Source organism: Martes martes (assembly GCF_963455335.1).
Source record: "Martes martes genome assembly, chromosome: 6".
Classification (NCBI taxonomy): domain Eukaryota; kingdom Metazoa; phylum Chordata; class Mammalia; order Carnivora; family Mustelidae; genus Martes; species Martes martes.
This window is the reverse complement of record NC_137893.1, coordinates 65,259,862-65,284,432: the sequence shown is the minus strand read 5'-3', so window position 1 is coordinate 65,284,432 and position 24,571 is coordinate 65,259,862. Positions and strand designations below refer to the sequence as shown.

General features: G+C 39.3%; 1 protein-coding gene across 1 annotated transcript in view; it reads left to right on the top strand.

Annotated features, from left to right (window-relative positions):
* Window positions 1-1,863: 1,863 nt before the first annotated feature.
* The window catches only part of PDE7B (phosphodiesterase 7B), a gene marked incomplete at both ends in the record, with an annotated part of 142,683 nt that continues 119,975 nt past the window's right edge, over window positions 1,864-24,571 (top strand). Inside the window, one exon of the mRNA XM_080805902.1 lies at window positions 1,864-2,101. Coding sequence (XP_080662028.1) covers window positions 1,864-2,101 — 238 coding nt within the window. The remainder of the gene's footprint in view (window positions 2,102-24,571) is intronic.

Below are 24,571 nucleotides of genomic sequence, written 5' to 3'. Positions count from 1 at the left end.
TATTGTGGCTTTATACCCTTAATGGATGGTGACGTTTCTTCACCATTAGGAAAGAGAGTAGGCTTACCGTTTTTTTTTCCATCCAGAAAAAGATAAAAGCCGTTTAACTCAGGGTGAAAAAGTAAACTTATTAGCCATGGGCTTAGAGGGCGAAGAATAACAACTAAATAACTGTAGCCTCCACTGGTTTCAACTTGTAAAGAAAGGAGATGAGGGCGATGAAAATAAAACACACCCTACAATGGTCTTTTTCCTCCCCCACACCCCAAGTCTCCTCTCCCCTAAAGCAACATCAAATGATTGTGTGATAAACCTGCCCACAAGGAATGTAGAGCAGGAACAACAGATGCACCTCAGCAGAACAAAATGCTAAGCAAAATAAAGCACTTGCAGTGCGGAGATGAGAAAAGTAGAAAAAGTTGGGCTTGTTGCAATGGCCTCCAAGAAAACAGGAGCTACATGAATGTTCGAGTTCAAATTGTTCCTAACAAACCCAATTTGCTGACAAAAGTGCCAAACACAATACCACCCCACTTTCATTTATGTCTGGGGCTTTTCACACAAGCTACAGGGGGTACCCCCCTTTTGTTGAATGGGTTCTGACTTTCAGGGTTGGTGTCTCCACCTCGAAGCCCTGGGACCAAACAGCGTGGCGCGTGATTGTCCTCAACTGAACTGCGCACAGGCGGGGGCACAGCAGTTAGTGGCCCAAATATGAAGCCCAGAGCGCTCTGGGTCTGGAAAGCAGATCGGCAACACTCTTTCCTTTTTTTTCAGTGCCATGTATGCACCCTCCACCCCCATGAATAGCCTTTAAAATTATCATTGTTTTCCTTTGAAATGGGTTTCTGACAATCCCAAATTATGTGTCACGACTATAGGACCCCACTGCATGTTCGCAGGAGGATCTTGGTGCTTCCCTAATTCACTTCTCTCGGAGTTAGCTTTGGAATGTGATTCAATGTTATTTCCCTTCCAGCTGAAGGGCAGCTGAGGTTACAAAGGGATTTGACCAATGGGCCAAAACCCAGTTAGGTTTGCTGAGAACCAAATGACAGCAGAGGGGGAGGGGGTGCAGGAGGGGAGTGTGTGTACCGTGGTGCTGAGGCTCCATCGCGGAGCCTTCTGCATAACCCCATCCCAAGGCAGACCTAGTGGACAGGCAAGGTGGCCCCCGGCCAGACCTTCCCCAGAGCAGCAGCTGCAAATTGGTTCTGCCGGTGCTCAACGGCCCGTTTTCCGAGAGCTCCTTGGGACTCGCGGGGCCCGGAACCAGGAGGTGGGGAGGAAGGGAGCTTCTAGGCTTGCTGCACCACCGGGGTGACTCCTCACCTGACACCTTCAGATAAGGGCCTCTGGAGGACCCCCGTGAGAGGCTGGCAAAGGGGAGTCCCGCTTCTTTGCCGGGAGACCTTAGCGGCTGAACAAGCCACTTGACAAACTTTGACAAGTAGCGAAGGGGAATCGAGAACACACGAATCCCGGCAGGAGAGGCGAACACTAAAGCCTCGATGGCTGTCCCCCCCGCCGCCGTCCCAGCTGCAGCCTGGGATTAATTAAGCGCCGCGCAGCCGGTGCCCGAGAGAGCGGGGGGAGAGCGCTCCATCTCCACGGCAGGCGCCCGGGAACACTTCTCACCCGCGAGAAACCTGGCCCAGAGAGTCGCCGCGCCGGCAGCGTTTGCGAGGGACGGAGCGACAGGGAGGCTGTGCCAGGCTGGAGGAGGCTTGCCTTTCCGGAGCCGGAGATTTCCCGGGGCTTCGCCTTCCCCTGCCCGGGAAGACTGTCCCCTCCGGTAGCAGCGGCGGCCGCGGCGGCCCCGGCAGCAGCCGCCTCAACTCCTCGGCGGGGGCCCGGGGCAGAATGCCCGTCCTCGAGCGCTACTTGCACTCGGCAGAGCTAGGCAGGAGGTGGACGGCCCCAGAAGGTGTGCTGCCCTCCTCCGCGGGCGGCCGGCCGGGGTGCCAGCAGGGGCCGCTGCCCTGGGACTTGCCCGAGATGATCAGGATGGTAAAGCTGGTGTGGAAATCCAAAAGTGAGCTGCAGGCGACCAAACAGAGAGGCGTTCTGGAGAACGAAGATGCTCTCCACAGCTTTGCAGGTAAATGGACTATGAGGTGCGAAAGGGATGGGGGCCAAGGCTGGTGGGGACTTGTCGCTCCCTTCCTTGCAGAGCCCAAGCCAGAAAACCGGGAGAAGGAAGGACGACAAACTGCAGCGCGGGGGCTCGAGGGCTGTGATTAATGAATCTTTGCTTTATTGTAGAAATGCATCTTAAAATTAAGAAGGATGTGGTAGGAGGAGCGTTAATAGACTGGGAATCGAGTAACCTGGGCTCTGGACTCAGCTCACACTTGATTGCCCTGTGGCTTAAACAAGTGAAATTTCCTGAACTTCAGTGGGGGGGGAGGGGGGAGGGAGGGGAGGGGGGGCTGGAATTGGATGCTCTTTAATGGCCATCCTGTCTGTGCAGTTCCTTATGGACAAGCCAGTGTTCCCTTCAAGACAGTATGCTCCCTGGGTGCTCATTGTCATGCTTGTTATAAAGTAAAATACATTTTCCAGTTTTTGACTATGGAGCTACGGTGTGCATAATGTTCGCAGGACTGAGTTGGCCCGGAAGGTTTGTATGTCCTGGGAAAGCTGGCAAGCTTCCCTGCCTCGGTTTCCCTTTTGGACACGACAGTCCATAATACAGATTACCCCATTGATACCAGGAAAAATCAGCTCCCTCACAAATGTGGAAATGATGACTCATAGGGACTTTGTCATGTTATAAGAATGTGTTGAGGCCAGTTGTGGAGAACTTTGCTTTATTTCTGACAGCCAGCACCACAACCACAAAGACACCTAGGGTCCCTGTGAAGGACCCCAAGCGGCTCTGATAAAAAAAAACCCGAAACTAAGAAAGTGTAACTGGCTACAGGGTGCTCTCTTCCTTTAGGGAATGTGTCGGTAGATATTTCGGAAAGTGGTGGTTCACTTTAGAAGAACAAATATGAGCGTGTGTTTATGCATTTGAAGTCTTGGCTAGCCCTATGCAGTGGAATCCTGACATACCATTGGTGGGGAGAGGTGGGAGCCTAGATGGGAAAGACAAACTAAAAATTACCTTTCTCTTCCTCATGAAAAGGGATGAGAAAATCAAAACACGACTCATTTTATTTTTAGTAATTTATGCAGAAACTTTTAGTAATTTATGCAGAAAAGTTGCCTAATAATCTATAAAAGAATATCATTACAAAGTAATGTTCTGAACAACAACAAAAAAGATTTGAAAGGAAGGGGGAAAAAAACACTGCTGGTCTCTAGTAAACAATGAGTACTTAGGAATGAGAAGAAAACCAATGAGACTGAGGTTTTTGTGGCAAGTGGGAGATGGATGCCCAGGGAAATGCGTCTTGGTCAAAAGAGTTGAGGTAATGCCAAAGCCATCCTGTGTTTCATGTGAGTAGTAGAAGAAAAGTGGAAAAACCCACCTAGACAGAAAACTTAACTATGACACTTCAACTGTTACCACTCTTGGTTTGTTTCAGTAAATTAAATGATTAATATTCGTATCTTAAATTACACCTTTGATAAAACTACCTAATCCAACAGACATTAGCATGTGTTGGGATGGGTTTATGTTATGATTCATATTATATGCCAGTGGAGGTCCAATTCTTGGAAAAGCAATACTACAGACAGAAAATAGAACTTCTGTAACTTTTAATCACTTAAAAGGGATGTTTTTCTGAATGTTGCAAAGTTTGACTAGTAGAGTCTTTTTTTTTTTTTAAGATTCTATTTATTTATTTGACAGACAGAGATCACAAGTAGGCAGAGAGGCAGGCAGAGAGAGAGGGGAAAGCAGGCATCCCGCTGAGCAGAGAGCCCAATGTGGGGCTCGATTCCAGGACCCTGAGATCATGACCTGAACCGAAGGCAGAGGCTTTAAACCACTGAGCCACCCAGGAACCCCTGACTAGTAGAGTCTGAATTTATCCCGAACCACTGCCTCACTCTCGGTGGAATCTCTCAGCAGCCACTTTGGTGCCTAGAAAGGCTGCTCCCTGGTCTGCTGTCCCCTTTATCGTGTCTGCAGGGAGGCAGGCTCTACTTCAACACTCCCTCCAAGGAGGTCTACCTCCTCTTCTTCCTGCCCTGCCTTCACATTCTCAAGGAGATGAGGGGCTCACACTTCTGGCATGCGTTCGAGACCTTATCATCTGCAGACTCAGCAGCATGGACCCCAGCAGGCAGCCCCAAAGACAAGTTGCTTCACTTTCCAAATTGTCTCTTACTTCCTCTCTTCTTGTCTCTGATGCTGCAGCTCCTACTCGCATCGGAGCTCTGTGCCATTCTACCCAGGACAGCACGATGGTGAGGGCCTCGGGAAGGGTTCCAAGAATCTGGCATGCTTTCATTTTTAGAAAGAGATGGTTTAAGTTGTGTTCGGTTAGTTTACAGGGTTTTGTGGTAGAAAGCTTGTCAAACAAACAAACAAACAAACAACAACAACACCGAGACACATGGTGATCTCTCTCTCTCTCTCTCTCTCTCTCTTAATCTTCCCCTCTCCCTCTCTCTCTCTCTCCCTCCCACTCTTCCGCTCTCTTAAATCTGACCCTTGCCTCAGAACCCTCAAACAGGTCATACTTTGACAATGCTAGACAACTTCTTGTTCCTCAAAATGCATCAGGTAGTACCCTATCTCTGAGCCTTGCCTGATGCTTGGACTGTCTTTCTTTGACTTAGCCAACTGAAAACTTTTTATTCAAACCACAAAGTCCAGCTCAAGGATCCCTTTCTTTGTAATGACTTTCCTAATCTCCACCCCCACATCCCTGAATCGTCCCCCAAAGTCATTTATTTCCTCCCCTCTGCTGTCTTGACCTGTACAGATGTTACATTTACAGCACACAATATATTTGCCACACTATAACTACACACAGGAAAACCAAAAATTATAGCATTCTATGTATATCTTGATTGCTTGTGAAAACAGATAAATAGGTTTACCTTTTTAAAACCATGAAATTGCAGAAATTCCAGATAGACCCAAAAGTCTTGAGGACTTTAGAGATGGGCATCACTGTTTCTTAATAAGTTGAATGTAACCTTAAATTTCCTTAATGAGGGACACGATTATTTTCACTCCTACTTCTTAGACAAGACTGGAACTTTGTTTCTCACTAGTGAAATGGAAAAGTGTTCTGAGATTTTGCTTAGGTAATAAAGGGAGAGAACAAAAGAATTTATGGGAAAATAAGTGTAGAAACGTATTCATGAGAGGTTTTAAGGAAGACAGAGGGGAACAGTGTCCCTTAAAGGGATTAAGGACATAGTAGGGAGGAGGTCACATGTGTGAACATCTTCCTGCCACCTTCAGATGGGCATTGGATGGAGACAAACAGTGGCGATCATGGCAATAGGCTGGAGGAGGGAATGGGGGATAACAGGAGAAAGGGGTCTCATCGTCTGCCCATGTCGGGATGCGTGCATCTGGGCATTGGTGAAGGCATGGTATTGCCCTGGAGAGAGCTCTGGAAGTCAGCCACATGCCCAAAGTTGGAGCATCACCTTGGTTCATTGGATTGTACCCAATTATTTCGTTTTCTTAATACATCATTTTCCCTTTATGAAACAAACAAAGAATGGCTTAATTATCCAGTTAATCCAAAGAGGTGATAGTGGACTAACTAGAGACTAAACCATCTGTCCGGGGTCACACTCTGATACCGTGTTAGAACCAGATCAGGATCTCTATCACCCAGCTGTAGTCCACAAAACTGGCATAGTCAGACCACATGCTGGGTAATTTAAATTTAAACCGAGACATCACTTTATTGATATATATGTAGAGGGACAAACAAAGGAACTCATGATATAATAAAAACCTTGGTCAAACCAGAAAAATTATATTACATGTGAAATAAGTCAGGTGATTGTGCTTTACATTTTTCTACTTATTTTGTGGGCTTTAGTTTTAAATACAAGTTTCAAATGCTAGGAGGACCCAGGGGAAGATTCTCCATTTACTATCGAAAGAAAGTAAGCTTTAAAGCATGGTGGTGAGAGCATGCCCAGGAGTGGGGTCTGGTTGGGGAGAGGGAAGGAGGACAGGAAATAAATAGTTTCTCAAATGCTGGGAATGCAAATATTAGTCTAATTGTAATTCTAGGCAGCAACCTATGGCTAGACATCCCCTAACAGAACTCATTCGTAGCTGAATAAATAATTTTATTTTGGAATTCAATCAAATAACTACAAACTCTATAGCCATGAAACTTACCTTTCCTTTGGTGTCTCTGGTCTAAATTTTACATTACAGTTTACTTATTTATTAAGCTTCTTCCCATTTCAATAGCCTTTGGCTTCAGGAAAATAGAAAAACACATTGACTCCCTAAAATAAATTCATTTTCCCCATTGCCATTATAACTTGTCCAGCCTTTCTAGGAGAATAAAATATCAGAATTTTGCTTTATACTTAGCTCTAAAAATCAAACCACTTCAAAGGAGAAAATCTCCAAAAGGATTCTTTGATTCCAGAACTCTACAATTCAAACTGACATTCAAAGTGCTATTTTAAAGTATCTCAAGTATAAAGCATAATATAAATTAAATATATTGTGGACTGCATATTCCTATTGTTATAATTCAAGGAACATTTATTGGATGCTTAGTGTATACTAGGGACTGTGCTAGGCACCAGGGACTCCGGGAGGAATCAAACACTTACCAAGAGAAGACCAATTATGAGTTGGCGAATCGGAGTTCTATCTTCAACTTCGGTGTGAAAACAAGCTTTTGTTAGTTTAAACCTTTCTCTCCACTCAAAGTATTGGATATAAAACTGCCCAAATTCAGAAACATTTGTAAAAATTCAAACACATTAAGATTTTATTTATTTATTTGACAATGAGACAGAGAGAGTATAGGAGGGGAATCAGCAGGCAGAGGGGGAGGGAGAAGCAGACTCCCCACTGAACAGGGAGCCCGATGTGGACACTTGATACCAGGACCCTGAGATAATAACCTCAGCTGAAGACAGCCGCTTAACCGACCGAGCCACCCAGGCGCCCTAAAAACTCAAACACGGTTTCAAGCCCTCATCAATATTAATGATTCATTCAAAGCAGGACAAATTGCTTTGATCAAAGAATCAGTGAGTCTTAACATTAGATAACTTGACATTAATTCATAACATTCTTCTAAAACTACTTCTTGTAGACATTAGCCTGTACTCAATCTGTAGCTATACTGGATAATAATCATTGATACTTCAATCTGTTTTTAAATGTGAATGCAATATTGAGTGAAAACTGAAACCCATGTTCTCACCTTCCCCAAATCTAGTCCTCCACCTGATTTCCCTGTTTTCATAAATGATCTGACCCTTGCAGAAACCCAGGTTCAAAACTGTTCTCTCTAACTGTCCAGTTCGAATTTGTTCTAAATACATAGCATAGATTAAGAGTACCAGAGAGTCGTTGCAGTGCTGAGATTTTCACATTCTTAAGTCCTACCTCTCTGTTCCTGAACTGTGTGAACCTGGCCAAATGATTTCACCTCTCTGTACCCCATTTTCTCTTCTATAAAAAGAGGAGGATGATAGCATCTTCACAAAAGGTGAAGATTAAATGAGGTAACACCTCCCAAGAAGGTGCCTAGAAAAGAGCCTGAGTCCTACCACATTCTTAGTAAATGTTGACTATTTCCACTGTTGGTACTGTTGCTATTTCCTCAGTAAGTACCTCACACTCATCACCTGCTTTCCCTTCAGTTCCATGGCCCTTGGCCAAACCATGTTTTGTCTATCATCCCGCAATAGCTTCCAACTCCAGTACTCTTTCTACTCCTCGTCTTTCCATTCTGTGATTTAGATCAATAACATCAAAAGGAAAAATCAGAATATGTCTCGCCCCTCTTCAGACTCCTTCAGTGATTCTCCATTGTCTGCAGAGAAAATCCAATTTTGTTTATCCTGATTCAAAGCTCTCCACACACCGGAACTAGCTCACTTTTACCAGTCTTATTTGTCATTGTTGCCCCATAAGCACTTACATTCGACCCAGACAAGACAAGCTTTCCACAGCTACACCCTTGCTTTGTGGTCATTGTTTCTGGTGCCTAAAATGACTTCCCTACATGTTCTCAACTTCTGCCATTCCTTAAGATGCCACTCATAGGCCACTCCCTGCACAAAGCCTTCTTGAGGTTACTGAGGAAGACTGTGTCTTTCTCTTCTGAAGTATCACAGAACTTTCTCTGTATTTATTTTGTAAGCAGATCACTTTGTTATACCTAATGTACATTTTCTTCCTTCCCTCCTGGATTTTCAGCTTTTTGAGAGCCTAGAGGACATTCTATTTTCATTGTGTTCTCCCTAGCATCTTCCACATGTCAGCTACTGAATACACTTTGATAAGTGAAAAAAAGGGAAATTATCAGAAAGAACAAAATAGCTTACAATTTGTCATTAAATGCAAGAATGGACATTTTTTTTCTAGGCACAGACTACTCAAGAAAGAAGAATTTTAGTTATTCCTTTTAGTGGAAACATTTTTAAATTTATATTCTAGTAGAGGTTCAGGTTTAATCATTATAGCTTTTAAAGTAAAAGAAAAGAATGCACAAGAGTACATTTCAGAACGATTAGAAAGGTATAAAGTATGTGCAAAACTAATATGAGACAGTTCTCTCTTCATACAGAGAAGTTGAAATGTACTGATAATTATAAAATGTTAGAGGAAATGCATACAAATTATGAATGCTTTTATATACTTTTAAAATAATTATGCTGTTCATGCATTTTGGAACATTTTATATCAATCAAAGTTTCAAAAGTTGCTTTTTTTTTTAACAAATAACAGTCTGTATATTCCTCAACATAATTTCTAAAATAGAATACGGAAGGTGTGTGTTTACCCCATCCTATAAATGAGCTTTTGAGGGGATAGAGCTGAATGGAGGATGTTATTCCCACGTCCTCTGCTCTTTGCCTGAAAACAGTTTCCTTTTTCTTTTTCTTTTCCTTTTCTTTTCTTTTTTTTTAAAACAAGCCTGGTTAACTGGACAACAAAACATTGACTTCTGCATCTGACTAATTTCTAAAAGAAAAACATTAGGAGCTTTATTTTAAGAAGACCAAAAGCTCCAAGTTATTTTTTCAACTCACAGAAGCAGCATGAAGAAGTGTGTGCTCTTTTCTCCTATTTGATTTTTCTCACTCTTTAATTATCAATACTCTTCAGGATACCTTGTAGGTACATATCACCATATCAAAAAGAAAAAGCAAAGCTCAAAGTACTTGCGATTTAATACAATGCCCTAGTCTAGATCTGCACACAGTGTAGACAGTCTTTATTTTTCCATTTATCTCTCTCTGCCTTTCCATAAATTTCTCTTCAGAATTGACTTCAATGTCTAAAATGCTAAGAGACTAGCCAGGAGGAGAACTTTGTATCTTTACACTTGTCTTAAATTTCCTCAAACTACAACATTATTGGAGATCCTTCCTTCAGAGTACTTCTTCTCACCTAAAAAAAATCCACATGCATGGTATGTTGCAGATTATAAACCAAGCCCGTGTTCTGAGCATTGTGTGGCTTCCTCAGTTGGCACACAGTGCTGAGATAGTATTAAAGAAGAACCTGTAGATCATGGTCCTTATCCTTAGTAACAAGATAAAACTTAAAAGTTGGCCTTGTATGCAATTGGAAGGCATAGTTGACAAAGACAAAACAAGATTTAGTTGTGTATGCCCTTAAAATGAGTCCAAAGGGCCAGGCTTACTGCAGAAAAATAAAATCCCTAGAGAGAAAAGAACAAATTTCAAGAGAGATTAAGTAACCGTTGTATGTACTTGGTAGGAGAAATCGAAAGGGAGAAAGCCAGAAAACTGTAAAATAAAATCAAGGTGAGAGATAAATATAGATAAATGTAAGTAAATGTAATGATAAATGTAATAAATATGATGAAATAAATGTAAATCTTTAGCCAAGGTATTGAAAAGGAAAATTAAATAACTGAGGGTATTATAATACACATAATGCAATAATTAGAGCTTTTTCCATTGTATCCTCAGATGTTCCTTACTTCTAGAATTAAAGCTGAAGCACAAGATTCTTTTCTTGCTTCCTTCTGCATCTCTTTTTGGATGACACCCAAATATCTCACACAAATCCCTACAGCCTTGATGAGAACTTCTGAAAACTGAAAGGCATATTTGTTTAGATGATCTGTGACAAAAATTTACTGAAAAAAGTTGGTAGATTTTGCTGAAGAAAATGATTTAGAAAAAGAAGAGAAAAGGACAAGTAAGGAGCCAACTGTGGAATACCAAGGGGAAGGAAGTAAGGTGAGGTCACTACAAACAATCTACATTCAAGTATAAGAAGTGTAATCAAAAATACATACGGCAATGAAGAGGAAACAGTCACTGCTGAAGACAATTGTAACGGAGATCTCAAATGTCCACACTCAAATGCGTAATAAAACATAGCCTTTATTCCTTCTCCAACTAATAAAACTTCCTCTTTAGCCCACCCTAATGGGATAAGAAAATTTATTCTTACTAACTATTATGGCGAAAGTCAATCTTTTCCAGATTAAATTACTTCTTTTGGGTAAATACTCCCCCACACACCACACCCCTGGCTCTTCTCCAAGGTGATTCTGGTTGAACATGTGCCTTGGGTTCTCACCCACCTATCTGAATGTGCCTACTGCACACAATGCAAAATGCCAGCCTTAGACACTGGAGCCAAGGCAAGTTCATCTGGCCACTGGGTTCTGCCTTTGACTCTCTTCCTCACAACTCTCCAGGGTGTAAGGTGTAGATGCCCTTACCTTGTGCCATATTCTCCTTCCCAGGAGAAAGTCTCAGTGTGGAAGGGTTAAGAAACCATACTGGCAGGCCTAACTCTCAATGTTAATGGGATCTAATGAAATAATATAGAGAGTCCCTTTATCTTTCCACAAAGACCAGTTTTCAAGTGTACTGTTCTGCTGCGAACTCACACACAAAACCAAACAAACAACCCAAAACAACAACAACAAAGTAAAGCAAATGAATAATAACCACTCTGAAGATCAAATGATGAATACTGGCACCATTCTCAAAAAATATTATATCCATTACACACAGCTTGAGCTACACTACTGGGCCCTATACTTGAGTACTGCATGCTCGATATTATTTATTTTAGTATATTCCCATGCATATGTTGAACCCAATTATTCTGTCCTCTCTATTACGTATGTCTCTTTCTACTAAAATATACACATGCATTTCAGCAACCTCTCAGGACTTTGACACCGAAAAGTTCAACTGAATGACTGTAATGCATGGAACATGATGTGTACAAGTCTCACCTTTCTGGTTGGATTCCATATCAAAAGTTGAAGTTTTATATCCATTACATATTGGAATTGTCATCATAAACATACATGCATTGTACTCTGGTCAAGTCAGATGCATCCCCATTGCTTGAACGTGCTCCTTACAAATTTCTGAGAATTATTCTCCTTTCTGTGCACTCTGTCTCCTAGAAAAAGGGGTGGAAGACACCAAGAGAAGTGAGAGCGATGAACAGTAAGGCTGCCCGCACTGCAACAGGGATCACTGTTTTCTTCTAGCATTGTAACAGGGATCATTATTACATCTTCCACAGTAGCTGATGTGAAGAAACTGCTGCCTCCCTCCTGTCTTTCTCTCTATAACTCATTGGAGTTTAGGTACACCTATCTTTTTGCCCTCATTTTTTCCTTTGAATATTAGCTGAGTTACAGAGTGCTTTTTCCTGGCTCAATCCCTAATTCTACAGTAAAACAGAAGAAAAGATTTCCTTGTCAATTAAATTGATATATAAAATCAAGAACTATGAATTCACCAGATTTCATAAGCTCTAAAGCAATTTCTAACTTCTTTAGTCCTAAATGTCATATTGTTTGATCTGGTGATAAATGCATTGTAGAACGTGAACAGACAAAGTTGAACTAAAAAGTTTTTGTTTTGAAAAAAATTTTTTAATGTCTCAGCCCTCCAAAAATAATTAGAAACACTCTAGGAGGTCACAGAATGGAAACTGTTTGAATGTTACATACGAATATTCAGCATCTCCTACTATACAGTATCAATTGAAAAAGGACTTATACCCAACTTAGAAAGAAAAGAAACTGAGGCCTACATTTACTGGTTATTTATTCAAGATATTCAGAAAAGGAAATAATTCAGATTTCTAGGTATTTCTTGCAAAGCAGTTCAATTGAAGAATTACGTACTGTCCATTAGCATAGCATTGTGTTATGTGGCTGGGAGAAAAGCAGAAGGAAAAGAGGTTATGACCCAGTAGAAGAGACAGACATATAAACAGATCACTGATATCAAGGCAGAAGGACATATGTCTCAAGATACAGTAGAACTAATACTCAGAACATTGAGAAAAGACAAAGGCTGCGTATTTAACCAAGTTTATTTATTGATTATCATGGGCCAGATACTTACTTAATTCCTTAGAAAATAAAAACTCATGAACCAGGAAAGTTGAGGTAGATGGATGGATGGATAGATGACAGATGGGTGGATGGGTGGATAGATAGATGATAGATATAGATAGAGAGAGAGAGAGAGAGAGGATAGAACAAATGAGTAAGTAAGTGAGCGAGGCAAATGACATGCTATACTATAAGCACATACACAAAGTCTATGCCAACACACAAGGGAGTGATTAATTCTGTGTGTATGATGCGTGTTAAAGAGTTTTCAGAGAGGAGATGATTTTTGAGGTACCATTCAAAGTAAGTTACATTTCTCCAAATGAAGAAGAAATAGAGGATATTGCAGGAAGAAGAAACAGTGAGCCCAAGTGCAGGAAATTCTAGGAAATGCCAAGTCCTAAGATTGGAAGTATATCAGGAAGAGGGCTAGAGATGAGACTAGAGAGGTAGACTGGAGGTCAGATCACCCAGAGCCTCATCTGCCTTTCTAAGGAGTATATCCTCCAGGTAATGAGAAGGCTTCAAATAATTTTAGTGGGAAATGACATGATAAACTTTACATTTTAGAAGGATTGCCCTAAAGGTGGAGAGTTAGACTTGAGGTCAGGATACTAATGAATTTCCAACTGTCAATTTGGTATTTACTAAATCATATTTAGTAAATATCAAGAATTTTGAAATTATGAAAACTTCACTTTAACTTACAAACCAACTTTCCTAAGTGCTGTAGTATTTTATATAGAACCACAAGAAATAATATGTAAATCATCAAGTCAAAGTCCTTTAACACTTGATACCAACCTGTCCTGAAGGGTTTTTATTCCTCTTGTTCTTCCATCCAGACCTCCCATTCCATTCATGCTCATCACTTCCCCAAATTCAGACCTGACACAACTTCTCCTCACAGTTCCAAGCAATCTATCCCTCCTACTTTGCCAAGTCATAGTTCTCCCTGTCCTCACGTTACCATTTCTTAAGCAATTATTTCAAGGTTAGGTGCTACAAGATGGAAGAGAGAATGTCTAAGAAAAACACAATTTTTGGGACGCCTGGGTGGCTCAGTTGGTTAAGCGGCTGCCTTCGGCTCAGGTCATGATCCCAGCGTCCTGGGATCGAGTCCCACATCGGGCTCCTTGCTCTGCAGGGAGCCTGCTTCTCCCTCTGCCACTCTGTCTGCCTGTGCTCACTCTCTCTCTCTCTCTGACAAATAAATAAATAAAAAATCTTTAAAAAAAAATTCTTAAAAAAAAAAAAAAAAAAAAAAAAAAAAAAAAAAAAGAAAAACACAATTTTTGTAATAGTAAATTTATAGTTTTTAATGTAGTGAGTTACAGAAAACCAAGGACTCAAATACAAACCAGGTGTGTGGAGTGCCTGGGTAGCTCAGTCTGTTAAGTGTCCAACTTTGGTTTCAGCTCAGGTCATGATCTCCGTGTCATGAGATACAAACCCACATTGGGCTCTATGTTGATCATGGAGCCTGCTTAAGATTCTCTCTCTCCTATCCTCTCCTTCTGCCTCTTCCCCCCAACACCCCCACCATGCCCACTCACACTCTCTCTCTCTCTCTCTCTAAAAACAAGCAAACAGACAAATCCAAGTGTGGTAGATACTCCATGAGGACTCATGTTAACTCTCTAGGGAAACCCAGGAAGGTTTAGTGTGACTGGTCATGACATCTATGTTTTTAAGATCACTAAGGTCTCACCGGATGTGACAAAGTGATCTTCCTGGTGAAGGAATTAACATGAATGTAGGTACAAAGGCAGAAAAACAAAAGAAATTATTGAGAAATAGAGATTATTCAAGTTAGCTTGATATGACGTTGGAGTAAAAAATAGTGGGAAACAGAGAAGTAATGAGACTGGTTGTATTTGGACAAGAACCCTTAATTTTTGTAGAACCATTGAAAATTTTTAAGTGGAAGAGTAGAGAAGTTTTTAAATTTTATAATGGAAAGTGCCTTTAATATCATCAATTAAACCACTGCATTTCTTTAGATGAGAAAACTGAGACCCCCACAGAAGTTACACAACATACTTGGAACCAGTTCCGGGTCCATCAATGCTGCCATGCTGTTGATTAAGTCATGCTGCCTGTCATGGTCCAACTCCAAAAATGCCTCTCCACATGATTAAACTCTCTAAATCTTATTTTCTGTCCTTTTCACTATGAAGCACTAACATCTCTGTGATTGTATTTTATGTGCGATGTCCATCTTACATAAGCAAGAAGTTTATGTGTGCCCTTAAATGCATACGTGCATGTGTTCATGTATTTTTTCTTGTTCCCAAACTTAAATTATAGATTGTTCTAGGCAAGTCTCAAGCCTATCTAGAGTGCCTGCAATGTACTAAATGGGTAGCTGTTCACGAGAAAGGAACACCGGATGTAAGAATTTAAACAGGACTGTGAGGTTAAAGAGGATTATATGTGAGATAAATAGAGATGGCAGCTGCTAGAACCATCGTAAGTGAAATGCCATGTTACTGTCATCCTGTGTAATAGTTCTGTTTCTTTCTGCATTGTTGTCCAGAGGTCAAGTTTCAGGAAGGTGAGCCAGACAGGGCCAGTGTATGGGGCTGTTGAAAGCTTATATTGCCCATAAACCACTGAGGATGAACCCCTCAACCTCTCAGTCTCTCTTCGCAAACATAGTGCTGAGCTCAGAAAGCACATTGAAGATTTGGCAACAGTTAGTTTAGGCAAGACTTTATAAAACTCATCCCCCTGGCCCCCTTTTTTTTTCTTTCCTTTTTCTGTAAGGTATTTGTATTCCTAAAAGAAAAGGGTAACCGTTGGTGGCCGGTTTCCTCCTTTTTGCTCTGAAACGGTATCCCCTCTTCTCAAAAACCTTCTTCACTGCCAACATCATGCCGTTCACAGGCTGCCTGCTGATTACCACCCAAATAAGGTAATAGTGAGAGATACAATTGAAGTGGCTTCTTCTTTTTAATGAACAATAGACCCATTCCATTAAAAATAAGACCCTACCCTGAACCACTGCAGAAACGTTTTTTGATGTTGGAAAGAAACGTCAGTGACTGTGAAGGGGTGGGGGTATTGGGGGCCGAGGGAGCTTTCTGATGTTGTTCTTAATTATTTTTACTTCATGCCTCCCGTACCTCTGGCTCTAGCTGAGGCAGAAACGGTGAAATGCCATAAAATAACCCTCTCTCGAAGTATATTTGGCCTGACAGGAAACAGGAAATACCAGAAAAGATCACAAGAAAAGCTGTAATCATAAGATTTCTAGCCTAATTCTTTTGACGTCAGCAGTTTAGATAAGTCAGATAAGCAATCACAAGCATCCGCGAGCTCCGGAGTGCCAGTCCAAATACCCGAAGTGCATCTTCAGCCCCTTTGAACTTGCACATTGTTGTTTTGCCCCTGCCCCTCTCTCTTCCCCACAAGAAACATATCCTGAAATTGTGAATTATGAATTTAGTGTCAACATTAAGGTATTCAGAGACATTACACAGAGCTTCTAAATTGGCCTTAGAGCCAATTCAGCTGGCTCCGTGCATGATAAACTCTGGATGAAGCTGGCCATTGATAAGACATGAGAAAACTACCTCTGGCTTGTCTCAAACGGAGTGTGCTTCCTAGAGTTTAACTCTGCCAATCTTGACAACTAAGCGATAGCTATGATTTGTCTCTGAGAACATGTGAAGAGCTACATTACCATCTCCAGAAGATGCCAAAGTAGTAACTCCAACTGTCATCATTACCAACTTTCCTTGGCCACCACCATTGCCCGTCATAACTAAATATGTATGGGTTTGTTTGATATAAATGGCATGGGGCATCCACTCTCCTTTGGGAAGCTTTCATAACTTCAGAATCAGAACCATAGAATTGGACCATTAGATAATAAGCAGAGGCACATGGATGGGCTGTTCAGAGGATGATGGAAGAGACCAAATCAATATTACATTACATGTAAATTTATTAAAAGAAAAACCTTAAGGGTAAGAACTTATTTATATGCATCTACCTGTTTCCAGAAAGATTTGTATGCCTATAAAAAAAAAAGCCACAATAAAACATAAGAACACAAAGACATAAAACCATTCCGTCATGATGAAAGACAAAAACTGCATAGTAAAGTAGGAGGGAAGGAGAATAATTACATAAAGTAACTGAGCTGAAATGAGATTTAAATTTCCTAGCAGACAGGGCAAAGCGGGGAAAAACAATTCTAACACTCATGATCTCCTGGAAAATTCCTTGAGAAGAAAACCATTTTTCCCCAGCTTTGGGTATGTATATAGGGCTCTTTTATCATGTTCATGATAATGATGATATGGTGATATAATGTGATGTTTATAATGGAGGATGATAATGGTTAGATGATACGGTTTGATATGGGTGATATACTATAATGATGGAGGGTGTCCTTCCAAGGACTTTAAGCAGATATGAAGAGCTGTGCCACCTACAGACAGTTTTACAGATAGTCAAAGATGGTTCCATAGAGACTATTCAATAGGGAGTCAAAGTTGAAGTGGCCCCAGGTTGTGGTTTCGGAGAGGTCTTACATAATGAGTCAAGAACATGTACACAGTCGCAGGATGTAAGGGTGGACGAGTGTAGCCTCATGAGGGAAAAGCAAGCCTCAGGAGAGTTCAGCTCTCATGAATGTAGAAAGTTAGGTCACAGTACCCTGGAACATGGAGCTCACACAGTTCTACCAATTTCATAATGGGCATACCTATTCTTATAATCTTTAAAATGGGAAAAGAAAAATTAAGAAACAAATGCCTCCTCTTAGATGGTAGAAATAGTTTTATATTTGCCCTTGATTGTACCCGACATTTGGTTCTAATTAAATACACAAGTGTCCCAATTAGCTCATAGGGCTTTTCCTGGTTTTTTACCTGCTACTCTATCTTGAGTAATACAGCTAAGCCCTTTACTTCATCTGTGTTCCTCAGTGTATGAACACATGCAGGTACTCAAAAAATACCTGTTAATTAAATGTTCAGAATAAATAATATCTGAACATATTCTCATTTTATTTGAACTCATCTCCTTCATTCCACCTAACATTCTGCTCAGTGAAAACCCTCTATAATATTTCCCAAGGATTCAGAAAACTGGGAAGAATGTACCTGTTTAGATTAAAAGATAAATATTATATTTAAGAAAACCCAGTAAGTATGAAAACAAGTAGATTTCTTCCTCTTTAGTACAAAAGCAATGAGAAGCTGGGTGTTAAGTATATTGAGAGCTGCATTCAGACATCTTTTCGGAGACTGCTTCTAAATAAACTTACCAAGGAGGACTGCCAGGGCGGGAGAGACACTAAAGGAAGCAGACTAATGTCAGAAAAAAACAAAACAAAACAAAACAGGCCTTTGCTTTGTCTGAGTATCATACACTGGACAATGATCTTGCAAAATAAGTAAGGAAAAGAGTGGAAGACTAAAAGATGAGAGGAGGCACAAATGGGCATAGTAACACCTGCTTCTGGAGTGTAAAAAGAAAAGAGGACACCTGAGCCAGATAATGCCAAAGGTGGCCTAGAGACTCAAAGGAGGAGGCATCTGGACATACTAGGAAGACTTGTCACATACTGTATCTTCTAGCTTCTTAAGAGCCGAGCTGCTCTTCCTGACACCTCACCAAGGTCAAGGTGGGTTGCTCTTAGCTATCAAGAGTTGCTAAAGGTGCCTGGGTGGCTCAGTGAGTTAAAGTCTCTGCGTTAGGCTCAGGTCATGATCCCAGGGTCCTGGGATCGAGCCCTGCATGGGGCTCTCCGCTCAGTGGGGAACCTGCTTCCTCCTCTCTCTCTGCCTGCCTCTCTGCCTACTTGTGATCTCTGCCTGTCAAACAAATAAATAAAATCTTTAAAAAAAAAAAGTTGCTATACATTTATATCATCAGTCTTGGTCACATTAACCAAGTTGAATAACCTTGTCCTTTCGTTGGAAACCAGGTATGAATTAAGATGCATGTGAACATAGGCATGCTGTATACTGGCTACTGTGAAATTACTTTGAATCAGGTTCGTGTGCTTTAAAGGCTTCTGGGGCCACTCTAGAGGTTACTGAGTTCTTTCTAGGACCATTGTTGTTTGTGATTGCCCTGCAAAGCTGAAAAGTCAAAGCATATAAAGAACTGCTCTTCTCAGAAAGCCTTCAATTCTCAACTCTTTTGGAAATATTATATCCATTTTTATAAATTTATAGTTCTGATTTATGTTCTCTTTTTAGAGCTTACAAAAAATTAATAACCTCCTATTTTCCTACACACCTCCCCTTTTAGCCCTATCCCTGGGGATAATTCTCTTTAATTCAGAATTATCATGGTTAAATGACAGGCTATGGAGTGAGACTTTGCATCTTTACTAAACTCTATGGACATCAGTTTTCTCATCTGTAATATGGAAACAATGATGGAAACTGCTTTATGTTTAAGTCAGATAATCCACCCAGCATGCTGCTAGTGCTAATCGTTATTATCCCACACTTTTCTTATTTCTAATAATTACTCAAAAATATTAAGTTGCCTTTTTAGCTTATCCTTGAATAGCAGGGAGCACATATTCAATTCCCATTCCCTCATCCAAGATTCATTACTCTGACTCATAAATAAAGTGAGAAGTAAAGTCATAGAAAAGAATTTTTACTTATTTGTATTTGCAAATCTAGTGATTCAATCTTGAAAGTACTCTTTACTTCTAATTTGTAATCCAAGCTTCACCCGTTATACATCAATACATACAGTGAAAGCCTAATACCTCTAATCATACATTTGCCAAAATATTCAAATTGGTTTGGGCTGGAGATACAGAGTTGAAGATTTGGTTGAGTCAAAGTACATGCAAAAGTAATTTCTGAAAGGATGTTGAATTTGCCAGTATTGCTTGACAACTAAATGCTTTGTTAAAATAAGTTAAAATATGAGGGGCTTGTATTCTCATTTTTGAGAAGTCAATTGCTTGTGGTATGAATGGCCACCTAATGTCAAAAACCTAGTTGATTACCAAGAGCTTTGTGATTTGAATTCAGTCTCTAGATTTCCATTTTGTTGGGATGGTATCTGCTTAGACTTTTTAATGCAGAAATCTAATTCATAACACGTTGCTATTAGAATTCTAGCCACAGCTTTTTAGGAATCAAGATTGATCACTCTTGACAAGTGGCAGACCTTTCCAAAGCACCACGGGGAAAGAAACTTCTCAGAAACCAGGGGTTTTGTAAGGAGATCAACATAATAGCTTATTTCCTAATGAAACTGGCAGGAGCTGATGTCTTCTAGTTATGTTTAAGAAAACTGTTAGATTTTCTCATGAGATTTCAAAGTTTGGATGACCTTTGATTGGAGACAAAGGACAGCTTGAAAACATATAACATCTGTTCATCCCAAAATGTCCAAAGAAATCTGAAATTATTCACAACTATCAGCCTGTTCGTTGAACAAAAGCCATCTCACCTCCAATGTCTATTTCCTGGGAACTCAGCAGTAAGGTAGAAGTACAGTCAAAGGGAATTAAGAAAAAGGCTATCTGGTTAATTGCTTTTAAGGGAATAAAACTCGTCAAAATTATCCCACTTTGGAATGTACTACCCATTAGCAGTCCTAATATATGATATTCCAGTGTTACAAGAAATGGTAGATTCAGGAGGCTTATAAGTACCTCACCTCTCATCAACTCAGGTGTTGGTTGGCCACCTCTTACAAGAAACAACATGTGGATTTAGGAAAAGAAGAAGGGGGGGGGGGAATGTAGGTGAGGGGTAGGTGGCATTTTAAGAATTCTGGAAAAGATACACAATACCATGTCCATTAACTTCATGTCTTACTAGACCTCAGGGGAATTCCTTTGAGGACACTGATTTGAAAGAAGAAAAGTGATTTATACAAGAAATAGTCTAATAGAACATAAGACTTTTACGTTCTTCTATGAAAATATCAGAAATAGGATTGGAAACCATCAACCTGAATACACACAATCCACTTTTCAGATGCATGAATTACGAGCGAGTTACCCCACACGGTTGTTCAGCGTGAGTGGTGCTGACATGTCAAGCTGACCTGTGCTTTGGACCAAGGGTGGTCTGATAACAACTTTATAGGGTATGAGTTAAAAGCGACTCATTTCTGAGGCAGAGAGAAGGCAGAAGAATGAATGCAGACTCCATCCTTGGCTGCGCGCTCTCAGTAATTCCTCAGCGCAATTAGACAGAAGTAATCAATCCCCGGACATAGACTCAAAAGGCACCTTCCTACTTGCTATGCAGATGTAAACTTTCCTCTCTCTGCACCAGAGCCAGTCGAGGTGCGAGCCACGAAGATGTGAGCCGTGATGGAGACATGCTTGGAGGGCGCAGTCACTTGAAACAGAGCCCATGTTTGATTTAAGCTCAGGATGACAACTTTGGCAAGAGCAGGTGATGCCTTTGCTGCATTTGCACAGGAAAAGCCTAGACACTGGGCATAAATTGTTAAGTTTTAATTACGTAAACTCCAAAAACATAGTGGCTATTTGAATACTACCCTCAAGTCCACTTGATTAATCTTCCCCAAATCATGCCATTCAGTTAACAAGACTATTTCACATTCAAGATTTTATCTCTCACCCCTCACAGTTGAAATAAGTGAACCGCTTCCATATGCAAAAAGCTAATAATCGTACATTTTAATTAAGAAAATAGTGATGCTGACTATAGGAACATCAGATATCACTCTCTGGAAGGTGTTTGCCATAAGTTGACCATTCCATCCACCAGAACGCAGACATCTCCCAAGCTTAGAGAGGTTTATGAAGAAACACAAGTTATAACCCTTTCCTCTTCAAAATTTACAATTCAGTTTGGAATCAAAGAAGCAAACAAGAAAATTAGCTAACAGTCCAAAACCCTGTATTCTGATGTTGAATATTAGCTGAAAAGTTAGAATACCTCTGAATCAAAAATAGATAATCATTTTAAATCTAGTTGATAAAAACAAATATCTGATATACCCCTCTTTTTTTTTTTTAAAGCTAATCACTATTAGCAGAGCTTTTTCCTGAAGAAGGATTATTTCTAAATCTAAGTCATAATCCCAGACTTTCACCTTTTGTCCCTAACTTTGATGGAAAAAAAAGGATTGATTCGTTAGCTTCCATTTGATTTATGTCATTTTTCTGTCTGTGTTTTCTCCCCTGCTCTGTCTCCCTTGCCCTCTCCTCTTTACTGCCCGCTTTTAGAAAACTTAACATATTAAAATTCACATTTACAAGTAAATAGCCAAATTAGAAAAGATATTCAGATATTGGCTTTATAGAAGGAGCATGTAAACAAGAGCCTAAAATCATCTTATTAGCAGAATAAAAAATGCAAGAAATCAGGAAAAAGTATAAATTATAATAAAATCTAAGTTGTGGTAATAAAAGCAAGTTTATTTTAAAAATTTAGAGTAGGTAAGGAGTTTTCACATTCATATTACTTCCTTTAATCCTCTTAACAGCTCAGTGAGGTAGATAGATACAGAATTATTACTCCACTTCACAAATGGGAAACTGAGGCTCAGGTTGGGTAGGAGACCTGTACCAAGTTAGAGCTTTAAAAAAAGATTAGATAAGAAACACATCCTGGATATGAAAAAAAAAACCTAAAATGTCATTGGGAAGATGAATGAAGAAAATGAAATATAGGTAAATGATGGATAGAAAAAATGAGAAAATATGTACAATGGAAATCATATGTATGTGATGGAAACTGCATATATATAAAATGGAAATTATTATCCTTTAACAACAACAAAAAAACGACTGACATTTGTAACATGGATCAGTCAACCTAGAGGAGATACATATATCTATATATAGATATATGTACAAATATATATATTATATATAAATATATATATTATATATAAATATACAAATATATATATTATATATAAATATATATATAATATATATAATATATATAAATGAGATATATATGAGATATTTATATATATTATATATATTATATATTATATATATTTATATATGAGATATATATTTATATATATTATATATTTTTTTATATATATGAGATATATATATAAATGAGAAAATATGTACAATGGAAATTATATGTATGTGATGGAAACTGCATATATATAAAATGGAAATTATTATCCTTCAACAACAACAAAAAATGACTGACATTTGTAACATGGATCAATCAACCTAGAGGAGATATATATATATCTATATTATATATAGATATATTATATTATATATTATATATAGATATATATAGATATATATATAGAGAGATATAGATATATATATCTATTATTATATAGATATATCTATATATATCTATATAATAATAGATATATATCTATATATATCTATATATTATATATAGATATAACATATAACATTGATTGATCAATGATCAATGATCAATCAATTGATCAATCAACCTAGAGGAGAGATATATATATATATATATCAATCAACCTAGAGGAGATATATATATATATATCTATATATATTATATATAGATATATTATATATATAACATATAACATTGATTGATCCATGTTACAAATGTCAGTCGTTTTTTTGTTGTTATATATATATATAATATATATTATATATATTATATATAAATTATATATAAATTATATTATATTATATATAAATATATAAAGGTATATATAAATATGTACATAAATATAAATATATATAAATATATAAATATATAATATATTGTATATAAATATAATATATATAAATATATATATAAATATATATAATATATATAAATATATATATCTCTCCTCTAGGTTGATATATATATATATCACTTTTTAAAAAGAAGTCCTTTGAATTATTTTGTTTGCACTTTAAGGTTGGTCCTGGACACTCACCAGCTCCATGCACCTGGACCCAAAGCTTCCTTCAGCCAGGACCTGCAACTTTGCCTCCCTGGCTGGAGGACTTTTATGCTATTTCCTAGAACAGTGTGCTATGCTTGGTAGCTGCCATACACTAGATGCACAGTAATGATTTCTTGAATGCATGCATATACACAAATGAGACAAATGTTATGAAGTTGACTGCCACCCTCTGTTTCATTTTAGTCTTAGATAAATTCAGTTATTAGCTAGTAGCATAATAAACAGCTTTATTTTTGAATGCATCAGTGTTAGTGTTAATAGCATGCAGAGATTACAAATAATTCTGTACTAATTCAAGGGTAGTTGTTCTGAGTAGGAAGCCCTGAGAGTTGTCTGGGATCAGGAATTCTTGAGCAATTAACCTACCCTTAGTGATTCATCCTCCTCTCTCCCTCCCTCCTGTAAGAAAAAAGGATAGCATTACCTGCCAAATCTGAAAGTCAAAGAGATATGAACTTGGGAGGACAGCACCTCTCTATGTTTTCAGTTACTTAGCACTACCCCACAAAGGTCATACGAAATGTGTTCAAACTCAATCACCCATAGGTTAATATCTACCAAAAGCATTCATCAAGCACAAAATGAGTATCTAATCCTGCCTGATCATTGTACTGGCCCAGGGGGTACAAAGATGACTACGATTAAGATATTACAAGACCGTGATCAAGAGAGCAACTCAATATACCTGGCTTTGAATCCTGGTCTGTTGCTTTCCAGGTATGTGATTCTTGGCAAACAGATCTCTCAGACCTCAGTCTTCTCATTTGTAAGTGAGCACTGTTCCCACTAACTTGTTCAGACCTCAAACGTGGGATATTAGCATTACTGCACTGGCCCTCAAGATGCTCACAGTCCAGTCAAAAGACAAAAATGGAAACAATGAAGTGCTGTATGGTGTGCTTGCTATGACAGAGTAGGGCAGAGCTCTGTGAGAGCACTGAGAGGACTGGAGAGCTAACCTCTCAGTGCTAAGGGTGTATCGTGGTTATGAACTGAGCAGTGTTCAAATGCTTTGTCGGTAATCCTCACAATATCCTCATGAGGTAAATCCCATTACAGTTGTCCCCTTCCTTGTCCATGGGGGATGCATTCCAAGAGCCCCAGTGGATGCCTGAAATCACAGATGGTACTGAACCCTACGGACACTATGCTTTTGCCTGTACCTACATACCTAGAGATTAACAACAATA